This window comes from Lithobates pipiens, unplaced genomic scaffold (genome assembly GCF_037356315.1).
Source record: "Lithobates pipiens isolate NorthernLeopardFrog02 unplaced genomic scaffold, aLitPip1_a1.2 Scaffold_23, whole genome shotgun sequence".
NCBI lineage: Eukaryota > Metazoa > Chordata > Amphibia > Anura > Ranidae > Lithobates > Lithobates pipiens.
This window is the reverse complement of record NW_027507785.1, coordinates 97,430,167-97,447,697: the sequence shown is the minus strand read 5'-3', so window position 1 is coordinate 97,447,697 and position 17,531 is coordinate 97,430,167. Positions and strand designations below refer to the sequence as shown.

Here is a 17,531-nt window from a genome sequence, read left to right as displayed (position 1 = left end):
AAAATAAAAAAACGATCAGTGATTAAATACCACCAAAAGAAAGCTCCATTTGTGTGAAAAAAAGGACAAAAATTTGTGAGAGCACCAAAAGCTGAAAATTGGTCTGGTTATTAAGGGTGTTTAAGTTCCCAGTGGTCAAGTGGTTAAAAACACCAGGGTACTTTGTAAATAGACTTAAGGCACTTTCACCCCATTCCATTGTTAAAATGCATATGCGTTTTTGTCAGATTTTCTGGACTCCTGACTCCAATCATATACCTGTGAAACTTTGACATGTGACTCAAAGATTGCAAAACCCCTCAAAAAAAAGATCAGTGTAAAAGAACTGTAAAATGTAGTAGACCTTTTTCTTGTACTGTATTTCTACTTTTTATTTTTGATCATTGAGACTGTTATGGTCGTCATGGTCCTGATTACTTTTCGCTTCCTTATGCAGTTGTTGCTTCTTTTTCTTCATGTATTGATGTAAACATGATTTGTTTGATTGTATTACAGGGTATTCAGCAAAAATGACCATTGGAAGCACAAAATGCAATTCTCTGTCCACATTTTCTGGAGGTTGCCAGAGCTTCTTCATTCCTTCTGGTATGTGGCTAAAGGACACATTTGACTTGCTTCTAGACTTTAATGCCCCTTGGTAACCCTTCCCTATTTCCCTCTTTTCCTTTTTAAGAGCACATTTACACCTATGCAAGGCTTGCTTTGCTCACTTGTGCACGCGTTTTGGGTACTCATTCTTTTCAAAAATGCATGACACTAAAGCACCACAGCAATATATACACACTTGTTCTCTGATGCAATGTTGTGTGAATGTCTGTTTAGAAATGGATTAGTAGAGCACACAAAAAGACATCTGCACTAATGACTGGATCACTGGAATTGCTATTCAATACTGCATGGGCTGCATGTAGCCTCAGCTACATAGAGTAAACAGTGCAGCAATTTTTAGCGGAACGGTGACATTGAGGCGGGCACATCGGATACTTTTGACAGATTTTTTTGGATCCAGTGTCATTTATACAGCGATCAGTGCCATAAATAGCCATTGATTACTGTATAAATGTCATTGGCAAGGAAGGGGTTAATACTAGGGGAGATCAAGGGGTTAACTGTGTTCCCTCCTTGTGTTCTAACTGTAGTGGGATGGGCTACCATTGACATGACAGAGATCACTGGGAAAATATAAATCCTTTGTCATATGAGAATTTTCATACATTATTCCTATCCTTGGTTCCGACTTGCTGTGAGGAAAACTGGCCGATCGTTCGCCCAATTTTCTCATAGTGTGTACGGGGCATAAGATACAGTGAGTGAAGCTAAGAACTCAAATACGTTTTTCAGACTCCCCAAGAAATATATAAAGCAGACAAATCATTGTCTTTTAGCACTTGTCCACAACAGATGTACTGTATCACTTTGAATGGACTGACCCTTTTATTGGCTTATTTTTGTTATACCCAGAAGCCTACGACCATGCAATAGAGTTTTTGCATTTTTTTTGGTTTCAAATATTTTATTGTGAATAACACAAAAATAAGGAATACAAACAGAAGTATTCAAGACCGCGAGCGCGGCACATAACGTTGGTTACAAAAAGAAAGAACATGGTGCATACATCACTGTGTTTAAATAACACTAAGCACATTACTAGCGCACTTTACATTGGAACAAGGGAACACACCGGTGCATTCGATAAGAGGACAGCCAGTTAAGAGGGGGAGAACCCCCCAACCATCATCAACCCAAAACATAAAAGCAACGCGGTAGGGACAGAAGAGAATGCAGGGCAAACGGGATAGTCATCCGAAGGACCTTGTTCATGGCACAGAGAATACAGTTAGACAAACTGTAGCCATAAGCTAAGAAGAGGTAAAGGAGGGGAAGGCACAGTAGGAAGAAAGGAGCGAGCTAGAGAGAAGGGGACGGAGAGGGAGAGACAGAGTCAGTGTCGGCAGGACCGCACAGGGCCCCAGGGGACCATTAAGCATTTAGGTTCAGGGTGGACTGAATTTATGGTACAAGGAGGCTTGTGTCAAAATCTGGGGGGAAGAAGTTATCTACCCAAGGGGTCCAAATTCGAGAATGGTGGGGGACATGATCCAGTAATGTTGCCTCAATCTTGCTATGAATCATGGCTTGGGTTACCCTATTTTTAGTTTCAGTTATATGTAGGTTCGGGGTTTTCCAGGCTTTGGCGATGGTCTGCTTTGCAGCCGTAGTCAGCTGAAGAAGAAGGAGGAGTTGGGCCTTGGTATAGTCTCCTTGTACATGGTTTAAAAGTGCAAGGACTGGGTCAGGAGCCAGGGTATCGTGAAGTAATGTGGAAGCTATTTGAAACACTGCTAGCCAGAATTGTTTCACTATCGGGCATGTCCACCATATGTGGGCATGTGTACCCCTCTCTCCACAGCCTCGGAAGCACGCCGGTGAGTAAGTTGGCAAAAATTTGGAGATCCTAGCAGGGACCAGATACCATTTCAGTTGGGGATAATCCAGTCTGAGCTTGAAGAACTGAGAAGGGTTTAAGAGAGGTATTAGAGACGAGATCGAGTATTCTGTAAAGGCCAGCTTGGGACCAATGGCAAAAAGACCCAGGTTCAGTAAAAGCCGGGTAGAATAGGGGGTGACCAAAAAAAGAAAGTAGAGGGGAATGTGGAGAGACCAGCCTGTAGGGGCCACGCAATCTGTCCCATAGCTTCAATGAGTGACTAGTGATTGGATTAGTTATGGGGCCACGAGCTGAAGGCGGAATCCATAATACGTTAGATATTAGTAGGGGATATAGTTCGATCGCCTCCAGACTGACCCATATGGGGACTTCGCTGGTCGCGTGGAATAGGGTGAGCTGAGCCAACTGGGCAGCTTGATAGTAGCGAATAAAGTTTGGTACACCAAGACCACCCCTGCTTCTGTCCCGGAGAAGAATAGATCTCGGAACCCTGGGCTTAATTGGACCCCATATATATTTGAGTACCCGAGACTGTACAATACGGTGAAAGTAGGAGGGGACTGGGATTGGGAGAACTCTGTATAGGTAGAGGAGTTTAGGCAGAAGAGTCATTTTGACAGCCGCTATTCTACCAAACCAGGATACACAAAGGGATTTCCAGGACTCTAACAGGGAGGTTAGGTGTGAAAGCATAGGAAGATAATTAGCCCGAAAGAGAGTAGTGGGATCACCAGTCAATTTTATACCTAGGTATGGAAGTGCGGAAGTGGACCAGAGAAAGGGGAAGCTGCTTTGTATGTGGGCCAATTCTTGGGGTGGGAGAGATACATTCAGGGCTCTAGATTTCTGCTGATTAACTTCCAGACCTGAAATAGTTGCGAATTTATCTAAAATGGGGATAAGGTTCGGAAGCGTTGTTCGAGGCGAGGTCACAAAAAGGAGTGCATCATCAGCAAACAGGCATATCTTATGGGAAGTAGAGGCTATTTCCAGTCCTTTTATGTCTGGGGAGGCTCTAATTAAAGCGGCGAGGGGCTCAATGGTCAAAGCAAAGATAAGGGGAGAAAGGGGGCAGCCCTGCCTGGTTCCTCTTTCTATAGAAAAAGCATCCGAGCGGAAACCTGAGTATTTTATATAGGCTTGTGGTTGGTTGTAGAGGGAATTCACCCATTGTAAAAAGTGCGGGCCAAAACCCCAACGTTTAAGGATATAATTCAGGTATGGCCAAGACACCGTGTCGAAAGCCTTTTTTATATCAAGAGAAAGCAGGTGCATAGGGATTTTGCGGGATCTGGCTATGTGTTGAAGCAAGACAACCCGTCTAATGTTGTCACTGGCTTGACGCCGGGGCATGAAGCCTACCTGATCCTTATTAATCAATCTGCCGATCAAAGGGTTAAGACGAAGGGCTAAAACTTTGGCTAGAAGCTTAATGTCCAGCTTTAGTAGGGAGATGGGTCTGAAGTTAGACCACAGGGAGTTATCGGTATTGGGTTTGGGTATCATGGCTATTATAGCCGTCAGAGTGTCACGGCCAAATGTCTGATTTTGCAGCAGGGCGTTGAAGGATTTACAGAGAAGAGGAGTCAGGATGGGGGCAAATTTTTTATAATAAGTGGCAGAAAGTCCATCGGGGCCAGGTCGCTTGTGTGGTTTGAGAGTCTTAATAGCCGCAAGTATTTCTTCGGGCGTAATAGGTGTCTCAAGGGATTCCCTATCGGAGTCAGTCACTGTGGGCAGGGAAAGGTCTCGAAACAGCCGGTCAGCCGCTTGTTGAGAGAAGGAAGGTTTAGCCTTATATAAGACTTCCAGACGGTTACGGAATTCACGAAGTACCTTGACGGGGTTACTGGTAAGAGTGTGCCTATCTATTTTGAGTCTAATGGGGACCTGATTCCTATCAGGGCGCCACAGGCGCATAGCCAGCAGCGTATCTGGCTTGTTTGCTTTCGTATAAAAAGTATGGTTGGACCTACAGATAGCCTTGTCAGCTGACTCAGCCAGAAGCAGGTCCAATTCAACTCTAGCGTTCTCCATCGCCAGCCTATTGGATTCTGTTGAGGAGGACTGAAACTGTAGGAAAGCCTGATGAAACGTCTGTTCTAGCCTAGCCTGTCGGAGTTTCTTATCTCTTTTGAGGTGCGTGGACACTGAGATACATGTGCCCCTAATCACCGGCTTATGTGCTTCCCAGAGAAGGGTAGGAGAGATACCAGGGGTGGAATTATTCTGCACATAATCCTTAAGGGCCACTTGGATATCTAGCAAATAAGATTGATTAGTAAGGTGGGCTTCATTAAAACACCATGAACGATCTCTAGATTGGGGGATCAGGGAAGTTATCGAGGTTATTACTGCGCAGTGGTCCGACCACGGTATGGATTGTATAAAAGAGTCAATATAATATCGGGGAGGATGCAACTGAAAGAAAGATATGATCGATTCTGGAGAAGGATTTATGGGGGTATGAATAAAAAGTGTAGTTCTTTTTAGCCGGGTTGCATTCCCGCCAGGTATCAATCAGTGAGGCTTGCTGTAGCAGCTTCCGAAACCGTAGAGAGGGAGTGTACTGTTCAGGGGCATAGGGAGATTTATCCAAATGAGGTTGCAGCACTAAATTTGAATCACCACATAAAATCAGGTTGCCCTTACAATGGGTCCGTAGGACCTGGAGTAGATGGGAGAAGAAAGGGGTGGGGTTGTTATTAGGGGCATAATAGGAGACCAAAGTAGTTTCTACATCTTGAAGTAGACCCACTAGGATAACGTAGCGCCCTTCCGGGTCTTTAATTTCTGAGATCACCGAAAAGGGAAGGGTATGATGAATAGCAATCAGCACACCACGTTGTTTCGTGGGAGCGGAGGCGGTGAAAACTTGAGGGTATCGGGAGCTAAAATATTTCGGGGTTGCGCTAGTGGAAAAGTGAGCTTCCTGAAGAGCCACAATGCCAGCCTTCAGCGATACAAATGACTGGAACGCCTTGACCCGCTTGTTAGGTGAATTCAGGCCCTTAACATTAAGTGAAAGTATTTTTATGGGGGCCATCGGGAGAGTAATGAGGAGATGTGCAGAAATGTCCCATGTCCCCAGGACCCCGCCGTCCCACCGACACAAGACAGAAGAAGAGAGAGAGGAGAAAGAAGAGAAGAACGGAGATGGAGGGGAGGAAAAGTAGGGTTTGTAGGGCAAGGATATGGACACGTAATGGAGCGGAGAACAGAAATCTGCCGCCCGACCAAACAGTGCACAGACTCCCCAGTCGGCCAGCCGGCTGAAGGGTGTGTACACCATACTAGGGGAAAGCAATGACAGCTTCCCGCCACAAACGGGATATTCAGATACAAAACTTTGGAGTCAAAATATAACAATAAAGCTCTATAATAGTAAAGCCATTGGTAATGGGCTATTAGCAGTCGTGGGACTAGTTAAACATATCTATAAAGCAATCCCAGTGTTTAGGCAACATAACCAGGTACTAATTAGGGGAACAAAGTGGTTAGTCCACACAACCGTATACATAAAAAAAAAAAACACAAAAAACACAAAAAGAAAGGCAAATAGGAACTCATAGGGTCTGAGCCTGTGCAACCCCAGAGGGTAATAGGGGACTGCGTAAGTTCCCCCTAAAAAAAGAAAAGGGGGGGGAAACCCATCACAGGACAGTCCCCTCGGGCCTTGGGTAAGAGGTCAGGCAAAAATAGTGAATGATGGGCTCATGATCTCATACCAAGGTTCCTCCAGTAGCACTCAATAGAGGGTAAAGGAGCAAGTAGCATAGTTCAGCGAGGAGAGTGCAGTGAGCGATCTGCTGCGACGTCTCGGGGAGGAAGGGCTGGAGTCCCTTTACGAATAGAGAAAGGGGCCGGTGGAGGTCTTCTTGGGGTGATGGTATAGGGATGGGCCGAGGTCCGGGCTGGGGTGCGAGGTAGCGCCGTCTCTGAAGGTTGGGTTGGGGCTGTCAGATGTAGGGATTCCAGAAGACGTTGGAGAGCTTCAGGTGAAGTGCAGGAATGTTGTTGCCCTTGGTAAGAAAACTGCAGGGCGAAAGGGAAGCACCATGTATACTTCACTTGATGTTGTTGAAGAATCTGCAACTGTGGTTTCATCGCACGGCGTTTTGCAATCGTTAGGGGGGCTAAGTCAGAGAAGAGCTGGTATGTGTGCCCTTGGAACAGGAGAGCGTCCTTGTTGCGTGCAGCAGCCAGCAATTGCTCCTTTGTATGGAAAAAGTGGAGCTTAATAATAATATCCCTTGGAGGGCCATCAGGTAGTCGACGGGTAAGGGCCCTATGGATCCGATCGAATTCCAAGCGTTCGATCGGTATAGAGGGGGACAGTTCCTGGAAGAGGGCCGTAGTGAAGGACTGTACATCATTGATCGTTTCTGGTATGCCTCGCAGGCGCAGATTGGATCTGCGGGAGCGATTTTCTGCATCCTCTAAGCGGGAGAGAAGGCTGGTATTCTCATCACGTAAGGCCACCTGTTCTTGGACCTGCTCCTGGAGCGTGAGTTCAATATCATCTACTCTAGTCTCCAGATCTGATGTGCGTTGGCCTAGTTTTCTTATCTCCCTGGTTAGCTTGTTTGTTATCTGATCAGCGGTAGATTTGAGGGCTTTATGTAGCAGGCTTTCCATCAGGGACAGAAAATCCGCCTGAGACTTACCTGAGGGTGGTATAGTGGAGGGACCATCAGCGTGATCGTCTGAGCGGTCGTCCTCTTCACTGTCGGTATGTCTTGCTCCGTCTGGAGAGGTGGCTCGCTGTATAGCAAGAGCTTTCGCCGCCATTTTGGACGAGGCGCGGGCTAGGGCCTCCTTTATCGGTTTAGGTTTGTTCTTGCCTCGGTGATTCGTCAGGACCATACCGGAGTGATCCGTGTGCGTTCCGGAGGTGATACGCTGAAACAGCAGGGTTGCAGGGTGGCTCAAACCCAGAGAAAATACCCTATGTTGTGGCGGGGAGTGCGGAACTCTAGTGGAACACGTCCTCCATGCAGAGCCTCGCGCATGCGCCCCCCGAGTTTTTGCATTTTTTTTTAAACAATCTCCAGTTTTTAACCCATCATTTCACTACAAGGTATTGCCCCCACGTCTTGATTTAATCCTCTTTTAATCTGCATTCTATTAAAGGGCTGTTTTCAGTGTGCCCCAGTGACATGTACTGCTCCAGGGAAAGTGAGTTCTGATTGGTGTATGTGATCGATGGCAAGGCAGTCCTAGTGTAAAACTTTTTCCAACTTGTGTGTTGTTTCTTCAGAGTCCTCCACAGCTTAACCGCTTCAGCCCTGGAAGGTTTTACCCCCTTCCTGGACACTGAGCACTTTTTACGATTTGGCACTGCGTCGCTTTAAAGCGGTAGTAAACCCGCAAATTTTTTATTTTCTTTTTTAAACCTGCAAAGCAAAAGGCATAATGAGCTAGTATGCACCGCATACTAGCTCATTATGAAATACTTACCTTAGAACGAGGCCCCGACATCTGGCCCGATCCACGCCGAGGGAGCTGACATGCTCCCTCAGCGTTTCTTCCGGGTATCGCGACTCCGGCGCTGTGAGTGGCCGGAGCCGCGATATCGTCACTCCCGCGCATGCACGCGGGAGATTTCATTCCGGCCGCCGGCCACTGCCGGATTTTCAGGCCGAGAATCCCCTTGTGCGCATACGCCGCTGCAGTCAGCGGCGCATACCGATGGGAATATCTCCTAAACCGTACAGGTTTAGGAGATATTTTTTTTACCTACAGGTAAGCCTTATCATAGGCTTTCCTGTAGGTAAAAATTAAAAATTCGAGTATACAACCACTTTAACTATCAGTGGAGGCTGTCACTGGTTTGAGCGTTCACCTTGCCTGTTATTTGTAGGATCACCGTATATGAACACTTGATGGTGCTCTCTTATGGACTTTTATATGTTTTCTTTTATTGTTTTGTTTGTTAATGTGCTGCACTGTTTTTTATTATATTTACCTTTTAGGGATTTGATATTTTGGCCCTTCAGCTGCTGTTATGTGTTAGATTTTTTTTGCGCTAATTGATTTCTTTATTTAGATTTCTCTTAGCAAAAGTTAACAACAATGTCTGGGGAATGCCCAGGAAAAAACCAAAGCCTACTTACCACCAGCTCTCAGACAACCAAATTGACCTGTCTAACAGTCTGCGTTAAAAACAGGGGTTTAGTCCGCACGCATTTGCAAACGCATGCGTGATCCACAGAGCCACGTCAAGGCACCCTGGTATCTGTGGTCCTAACACTAAAATATAAGTGTCCCCGCAGTGGAGGCACATGCATTCTGATGATTAGATGAGAGCAGGTGGACTGAAGGGGAGCCCACCCCTCCTTAAAGGTACAGGAGCACACCAAACATCCAGCGAGAGCACAATGGCAGCAAAGGTGTCGGTGCACTGCTGGACCAATACAAACACTCACGTGATAACAAAAACTTGCCACCGCCCTCATCTATAGCTGGCTATCGCAGTAAGTGGCACTGGAAGGCTAAAAACAGGTAACAACCATGTCTGGGGAATGCCCAGGAAAAAACCAAAGCCTACTTACCACCATCTCGCAGATAACCAAATAGACTTGTCTAACAGTATGCGTTAAAAACAGGGGTTTAGTCCGCACGCATTTGCAAATGCATGCATGAGCCGCAGTGTAGTGTTCAGCTGCTGTTATGTGTTCGATTTTTTGCGCTGATTGATTTCTTTATTTATATTTCTCTTAGCAAAAGTTATAGCGTCTACAAAATAGGGCATAGTTTTATGGCATTTTTATTATTGTTTTTATTAGTAATAGCAGCGATCTGCAATTTTTATCATGACTGCGACATTATGGTGGACACATCGGACTCTTTTGACACTATTTTGGAACCATTGTCATTTATACAGCGACCAGTGCTATAAAAATGCACTGATTACTGTGTAATTGACACTGGCAGGGAAGGGATTAAACACTAGGGGGCAATGAAGGGGTTAAGTGTGCCCTAGGGAGTGATTCTAGCTGTGAGGGGGTGGGCTTCAACTCACATGACAGGGGTGTCTGTAGATGAAAACAAACCTGTGCAGCTCTGACCAAAGTTGATTGCTTGTAGGTGTATGGACCTTTTTGATACCTCATGAAGCCTGAATGGAAAACTCCTAGACTGTAGTTAAGAGACTCCAGACTATTAATGTTCACCTTCACCATTACAGGAGGGAGATTTTTTTTTTCGGATTCAATCCCACTTCACATGCACTTTCTCTCCCCTGATGCAGTAGCTTTGAGCTCCGCACTGAGAGCTGCTCCTGTGATGATGAAGATGTTCAGTAACAGCTAAGTGTCTCTTAGTTAACGTACTTTGCAATGTCCTGGGAGTTTTCCAGTCAGGCTTCATGAGGTACGTTAATGGCCTACACCTATAGCAATGGCATTTAACCCTGGTCCGAACTGCACAGTTTGTTTTTGTCTACATAAGTCCCTTATCTGCCTAGGCAGTTTTTGGTAAAGTTAAATTAACCCTTTAAAAGATAGTGGGAATGTGCGTTCCCACTTGTAGGTTTTTTTTTTTTAGCTTTTTTTTGTGTGTTGCACATAGGACAGCCCTTTTACTGGAATGGGCTGCCCTTTTTATGACGAACGTGCCAAAGGTACTCACGTACAATATTTTTAAACCGACCCAGGCATGCTTGTAGACGTGGGTTTTGCTGCCGTTTTTGCATGACACACTGCAAAATCACAGCACGTTTAGGGTTCCAGTAAGAAATCAAAGCAACTTAAGTGTGTTGAACATTTTGCCTTGTTTCTGAAAATGCAGGCAGAAACGCGTAGTTCTGCGTGTGTGGGTGTGTATGGAAATCATGACAGTTCAGTAAGCAATGATCAACATCACATGGAAGGTTTTGAGAGATTAATTTCATGTCTTCAATGACATGAGCCAAACATTCAGATTCCATACTGCTCTGCACCCATTTAATCATTGGAGAATAACACTGCAAACTGTTAGAAAAGAGTGAGGAATGCCTCCCATGTCATTTCACATAGTCTACATTGATGGGACCGTAGACATCAGGCTAACATCCACAACCTGCAAACATGCATAATAAAATAAAAACCACACCACACAAAGATAACTTGGATACAATTAGGCCACGGCCTGGTTTATTGGTTTACAACAAAATTATATATCATGTCATGAACTTTATTACTTAAATCATTTTTTCAAACAAAATTCATCTTCAGAATTCACCAAAACTCAACCCAGCCACTAAGACTTGAGTTGACCATCATCTCTTCTTTAAACATATTCTCACATATCCCCTTTGACTCTCTGACAAAAGGGATCCTACCGCATAAACCGGGCGCGACGGGGGGGGGGGGGGATTTGGGAGGAAGCTCTTCTGACGACTCTTGTCTGGCGACTGGCTAAATTCCAGTCAGAGGGGTTCTATAAATAGCCCTCCAAACAGCTTCCAAGGACACCTGACCCCATCACCTTCCGCCCTCTCACCCTCCGGTAGCTTCTCTCTCTGTGACCAATAGAATGAGCCCCTTTATGATAAAAATAAAAATTAAATATATATATATTTATTTTTTATAATAATAGCCGACACCATGGTCCCGTGAGGCAAGGGGGGGGCCAAAATGGTCTGCCCCCCGCCCCCCACCCTCCCCCCATCCGACAAGCATTTGGCCCCTTCCAGTCACAAGATATTTCAGTGTCACGGTCTGGAGTCAGGCTCAGAGGCTAGTAGCTATAGCAGTAGAGCAGGTATTCACACAGGTCACCCTGGCTGATGACACGGGTTCACCTGAGGTGTGGGGTCTAAGCACTAACCAGTATTCACCAGAGCTCCTGAAGGTGGAGATGGGCTTTGCTGCGTGTTAGTGCCAGGTCGCGGTCCTCAGGATAGCCCCACCAGGGAGGTGAGCAAGCTGGGGTCTGGTAGCAGATATAGCAGGTAGGGATCAAGCAGAAGCGTACTTGAGAAACAAGCCAAAAGTCGGTAACAAATAGTTGCAGGTTGGGATTCAGCAGAAGTGTAGTCCAGGAACAAGCCAAATGTCGGTAACGAATGGTAGCGAGGATACGGTCGGCAGCAGGAGAGACAGGAGCAAGATATTGGCTGGTGAAGGCACAATATTCTGGCAACCAGGAAGTGCAGAGGCATGGCTTAAATCAGGAAGTTCATGGGAGGAGCAAAGGGTTCAAGGTTCAAGGCAAACAAGATTCAAGACAAGATCATTCAAGGAATTGTCCAAGGAGCTGTCCAGCATTCCAGGTGGCTCAGCAAGCAGAGTCACTGCCAGACCCACCAGAGGTCCCAGGTTCAAGCCCAGGTCCTAACATTCAGCCTATTATAGACTTTGACAGGGTGATGGCAGTGGGGTTGAATGCAGCACCTGTGCCTTCCAGACATACAAAAATGTCAGCACAGCAGCTAGACACTCATGTGCAACAGACCTAACCCATCCTGCATGGACCCCTGGCATGCACGCGGCCGTTTTGACGGCAATTGGCGCCAATGACGCTATTTAAAGGGGATCTTTGCCTTGCTGCCCGATCAACATCGTTCCTGTGTACTCTGCTACCCTGTATCTGAATCTACCTGATCCGTATTGAACTTGGCCTGTTTCTGACTTCTCTGCTTGCTGCCTGCCCCCGACCTTGGCTTCTGAACCTGACTATTCTCTTGGACTTCGTTTTGGTACCTGATCTGCTCACCTGTGTTTCACCCGGACTGTTTAACTACTCTGCTACCTGCCAGTTACCTGCCTACCACTGCTGGACTACAGAACACCTCCCTGTTCTCCACTGTATCTGGCTGGTGCCTTCTGCTGTGTTCTGTTACCACCTACATCCTGCTGCTGGACTACAGGACTCCTTCCCGTTGTCCGCTGTATTCTGCTGTCACCTACATCCCGCTGCTGGACTACATGACTCCTCCCTGTTGTCAGCTGCATTCTGCCCGTGGTCTGCATCCCGCCACTGGGCTACAAGGCACATCCCTGCTGTCCGTTGCTTCCGGTTGGAACCGCCTGCTGCGTCCTGCTATCATCTGCATCCTGCGGCTGGACTACAGGACACCTCCCTACTACCAACGGTCTCCTGCCTTCTACACCGGCCTTTAACACAATCTGTGCATAAAAAGTATATGCCGAAGCATGGGGGCAATCCACCCCTAATGTTAGGAGCAAATCGCTCCTCCGCCCCTGCCCCCATGCTTTGACATATATGCTCTTTTTTTTAACTGTGGTGGTGAAATCACCTCCGACAGCGATGGAGTCACTTTCTTTTTTATTTTATATTTTTTTTTTGTTGGTGTTTTTTTTTTTTTTTTGCCTTTTTTCACTTTTTTAATTTTTATAAAAACTGTAAAGTGAACGCTGCAGATTAGGGTCTCTCAAAATGTGATGGCCATCACATCTCCCGATACTCTGTGTTAGTGTGCCCTAGGACTAGTAGTGCTGTACCCTACGCTAATACTCCACATCTTCTTTGGGGTGCTCTTTGGATAGGGGTACCAGGGAGGACATAAGGAAAATACCTCTCACTGAATTTGCATTGAGAAGGTGAGCCATAGCACCGGCTGTAACGATCTCTTCCTGCCTTGACTTAACCCCTTCTAGCACAAGCCCTCTCCTCTCCCAAAGCACCCCCAGCACATATCTAACCCCCCCTACCCTCCCCTTGCACTAGTTCCCTCAAAGCACCCCCAGCATATATCTAACCCTCCTACCCCCCCCCCCTTGCGTTAGCCCTCTGCCCTCACAATGCACCCCCCAGCACATATCCAACCCCCACCTGCATTGGCCCTCTCCCCTCCCACCACACCCTCCTCTGCTACCCTCAATCTATCCCTCTCCTCTTATCTTCTGCTCTCCACATCAGACTGGAATTTGGTTATCATTGCTCTCCTCTCTATTTTTCTCCTGGTCTCTCCATCTCTCCTCTTCCATATTTTTCTCCCACTCTGCTCTCATTCCCTCTAATTTGAGTTGACACGTACTTTTTGTCTCATCTTCTATCCTACAGTCCTCGTTTTCCCTCTCTTCTTTGAGTGCCTTTACTTTACTTATCAATGCACTTTTGTTGCACTCACTTCCTCCTCTGCTACCCTCTCTTCTTTCAGTGCCTTGATCACACCTGCATTCTCTTTAAGGCTTCTCCAATTCTTGCTTGCAGCTTCCTCTGCTGCCCTCAATTTATCTCTCTCCTCTTGTCTTCTGCGCTCCACGTCTGACTGGAATTTGGTTATCATTGCTCTCCTCTCCTCTCTGTTTTTCTCCTGGTCTCTCCATCTCTCCTCTTCTAGCCTTCTATCTTCTTCCATATTTTTCTCCCACTCTGCTCTCATTGCCTCTAAATTGAGTTGAAACGCACTCCTCTCTGCCATTTTACTCTCATCTTCTATGCTAGTGTCCTCATTTTCCCTCTCTTCTTCCAGTACCTTGATCACGCCTGCATTCTCTTTAAGGCTTCTCCAATTCTTGCTTGCCTCTTCCTCTGCTACTCTCAATCTATGCCTCTCCTCCTCTCTTCTGCTCTCCACATCTGACTGGAATTTGGTTATGATGGCTCTCCTCTCCTCTCTGTTTTTCTCCTGATCTCTCCATTTCTCCTCTTCTATCCTTCTATCTTCTTCAATATTTCTCTCCCACTCTGCTCTCATTGCATCTAATTTGAGTTGAAACGCACTCCTCTCCTCCATTTTTCTCTCATCTGCTATCTTCTTCTCCTCACTTTCCTTCTCCCTCTCTTCTTTCAGCACCTTTACTTTACTTATCAAAGTGTTTAGCTGGTCCTCTCTCTTCCTCCGATCCTTCTCAATCCTTTTCTCCTCTCTTTTCCTCTTCCAATCTGCTCTTATTGCCTGTAATTTGGCTAGAAATCCTTTCTTTCCCTCATCTTCCTTCCCTTTCTGCTTTCTTTTCCTCAGGCAATCTGCTGTCATTGCACATAATTTGGCCAGAAATCCTATCTTCCTCTTACTTTCCCTCTGCTTCTCCTCTCCTTTTTTCCCTTTCTCCACACTTCTCTCCCAATCTGCTTCCCTTGTGTTTAATTTTGTTGTCATTTCTCCTCTCTCCTCTTCCTTCCTATCCTCAGGCTCCCTTTCCTGACTCTCCTCATCTTTTCTCCTCTCCTCCTTCGCAGCCATATCCTTCAGATGACTGAGGTATGCTGCGTTCTCCTCTCTTCTCCTTTGCTCCTGAATCTGTCTCTCCTCTTTTCTCCTCTCCTCCTCCGCAGCCATATCCTTCAGATGACTGATGAATGCTGCATTCTCCTCTCCTCTCCTTTGCTCCTGAATTTGTCTCACCTCATATTTTCTCCTCTCTTCCTTCTCAGCCATATCCTTCAAATTTTTAAGATATGCTGCATTCTCCTCTCTTGTCCTTTGCTCCTGAATCTCTCTGTTCCTCTCCCGCTTTGCTGTCTGCTCCATCAGCTTATTCATGAAGGCAGTATTATCCTCTTTCCTCCTCTGCTCCTTCATCTTTCTGTCCTTTTCTATTTTTCTCTCCTCCTCCTCTGCCATCTCCTTCAAATATTTGAGATATGCTGCATTCTCCTCTCTTCTCTTTTGCTCCTGAATCTGTCTTTCCCTCTCCCGCTTTGCTGTCTGCTCCCTTAGATTATTCATGAAGGCAGCATTTTCTTCTTTCCTCCTCTGCTCCTTCATCTTTCTGTCCTTTTCTCCTGTCCTCTCCTCCTCCTCTGCCATCTCCTTCAAATGTTTGAGATATGCTGCATTCTCATCTCTTGTCCTTTGCTCCTGAATCTGTCTTTCCCTCTCCCGCTTTGCTGTCTGCTCCCTTAGATTATTCAAGAAGGCAGCATTTTCTTCTTTCCTCCTCTGCTCCTTCCTCTTTCTGTCCTTTTCTCTTTCTCTCTCCCCCTCCTCTGCTATCTCCTTTAAATGTCTGAGGTAGGCATCGTTCTTCTCTCTCCTCCGTCGCTCCTTCCCTTGCCTGTCCCTCTCCCTCTCTGCTGCCAGACCCCTCTGACAATTGATGAAGGCAGCATCCTCCTCTCCCCTGCATTGCTGCCTTCTGCATTGCTCTGCTCTCTCCTCCCTCACGCACTGCATGCATTCTATGTTTTCCATTCTTCTAAATGTCATTTTTGCAATTGTAAGCAAAATGATCAGATTTTAAAATAAAACTTCACTGAGAATATTTTCTCTTAGTCGTAGGTTTTGTTTTTCCTCGTTAGAATAAACTAATAAGCAATCTGCGATATTATGAAGAGCCAATGTAATAAACACCCTCTCTCTACAAAGTCCAGATACGTAATGACGGCTACACACAGTGCAGCTCATATACCTTCCGACTGCTACTCCTTGCTGTGACGTCACAATGTCTCAGCCAATCAGGCGGCTGCAATTTCCCAGCGCGGCCGTAGAAGGCAATGTTGCTATGACGACCGAGCGACTTACCTACGTGGGTGCAGTCAGCGCAGAGCGATTGTGCTGTGATCGATTCCTAATGCCTTCCTGGTAGAGTTCGCCCTACTGGCTCCTGTCTGCGCTCAGAGCTCTTCCTTGCAAGACGTGGGGGAGACACGTTCCTGGATTCCTATTGGCTGCCGGTCTGCTAATTCTGTTAATATGACGTGCCACAGACTGGTACTGTGTGTATACTGGTAATACACTGAGAGACAACTATTTTTTTTCTAAATTATAACTATGTGGCTTAAATTCTTTATTATCACTAGAAAATGACGTCACTCCTCCATAATAGGGTCAGGGGAAATTTATGAGAGGTGACAAGTATATCAATCTGTGGGTGTCTGTGGACAGAAAGAACAAGCCTGCCCAGCAGTGCCCATCAGACCAGAATCGACAGAACCCATTAGGCCAGCCCAGAAGAACCCATCAGACCAGCCCAGCAGTTCCTATTAGACCAGAATCTACAGAATCCATTAGGCCAGCCCAGAAGAACCTATCAGACCAGTCCAGCAGTGTCCATGAGGCCAGCCTAGCAGTACCCATCAGACCAGAATCAACAGAACCCATCAGGCCAGCCAAGCATGACCCATAAGGCCAGCCCAGGAGAACCCGTCAGACCAGCCCAGCAGTGCCCATCAAGCCAGCCCAGCAGTGCCCCTCAGGCCAGCCTAGCAGTACCCATAAGGCCAGGACAGTAGTGTGGTCTTCTTCCTGAGTTTCAGGTTCTCCTGTGCACACATTCCTGGATCTGGAAGCCAGGGGGCGCTCTGCAGCTTAGCAAACAAGATGGTCGGCGGGGCTGGTGGTGTGGTCACTTCTTCCATTCCTCTCACAGCCGATGCTTCATTCTGGTGGGTCCAGGTCCTGAATACTCTGCAGGCAGTGATGTAACGTGGGGGCAAGGGGAACCTTGCGCAACATTTAGAAGGGTGCAGTTTCATCTCCTGTGCTGTGCAGTCTAGGAGAAAGAGGGGGAGAACATTTGTAGCGGAGTCCCAGCTTAGGCTCCAGTGGTGAGAGCACTAAAGTGAACACTATCCATCCCAGGGATTGGAGAGGACAGCCAGTGACTGTGCAGAGAGGGAGAAAAGGAGGGCAGGCGAGGTATCCTCTCCATTACTCCTAACACCAGGATCCCAGCTCTGTCCGTCCTTTTAGCCCACAGCCTGGACTTCTGCAGCCGCTTCTCCTGCCTGTCAGTGTGCTGCAATGCGGACCCTAGCACTCTGACCCTGCACCACCGCAGGACTGGAGGAAAGGAAACCTGGGCCAGGAGGAAGAGGATGAGGCATCCACACAGGCAGAAGCCCCTCCTGACTGGCAGCCTGCATGGACACTAAGTACACAGATGGGGAGATGTAGACAGATGTAACCCCTCAAGCCTGCACTCTGCACAGCGCACCCCCTCAAGCCTGCACTCCTTACACAGCGCACCCCTCAACCCTGCACTCCGTACACAGCGCACCTCCTCAAGCCTACACTCCTTACACAGTGCACCTCTTCAAGCGTGCACTCCTTACACAGTGCACCCCCTCAAGCCTGCACTCCGTACACAGCGCACCCCCTCAAGCCTGCACTCCGTGCACAGCGCACCTCCTCAAGCCTGCACTCCTTACACAGCGCACCTCATCAAGCCTGCACTCCTTACACAGC

The 17,531-nt window shown here is 46.9% G+C and overlaps 1 protein-coding gene across 1 annotated transcript; it reads right to left on the bottom strand.

The window, feature by feature from the left end:
* Positions 1-13,277: 13,277 nt before the first annotated feature.
* On the bottom strand, positions 13,278-15,904 carry LOC143927755 (uncharacterized). The gene has a single exon (XM_077452091.1). The coding sequence runs from the start codon at positions 15,549-15,551 to the stop codon at positions 13,503-13,505; it is 2,049 nt and encodes a 682-aa protein (XP_077308217.1). The 5' UTR covers positions 15,552-15,904; the 3' UTR covers positions 13,278-13,502.
* Positions 15,905-17,531: the final 1,627 nt, after the last annotated feature.

Coding starts and splice junctions, on each gene's coding strand:
- LOC143927755 (XM_077452091.1), bottom strand. CDS start 15,551: ATGACATTTAGAAGAATGGAAAACATAGAATGCATGCAGTGCGTGAGG.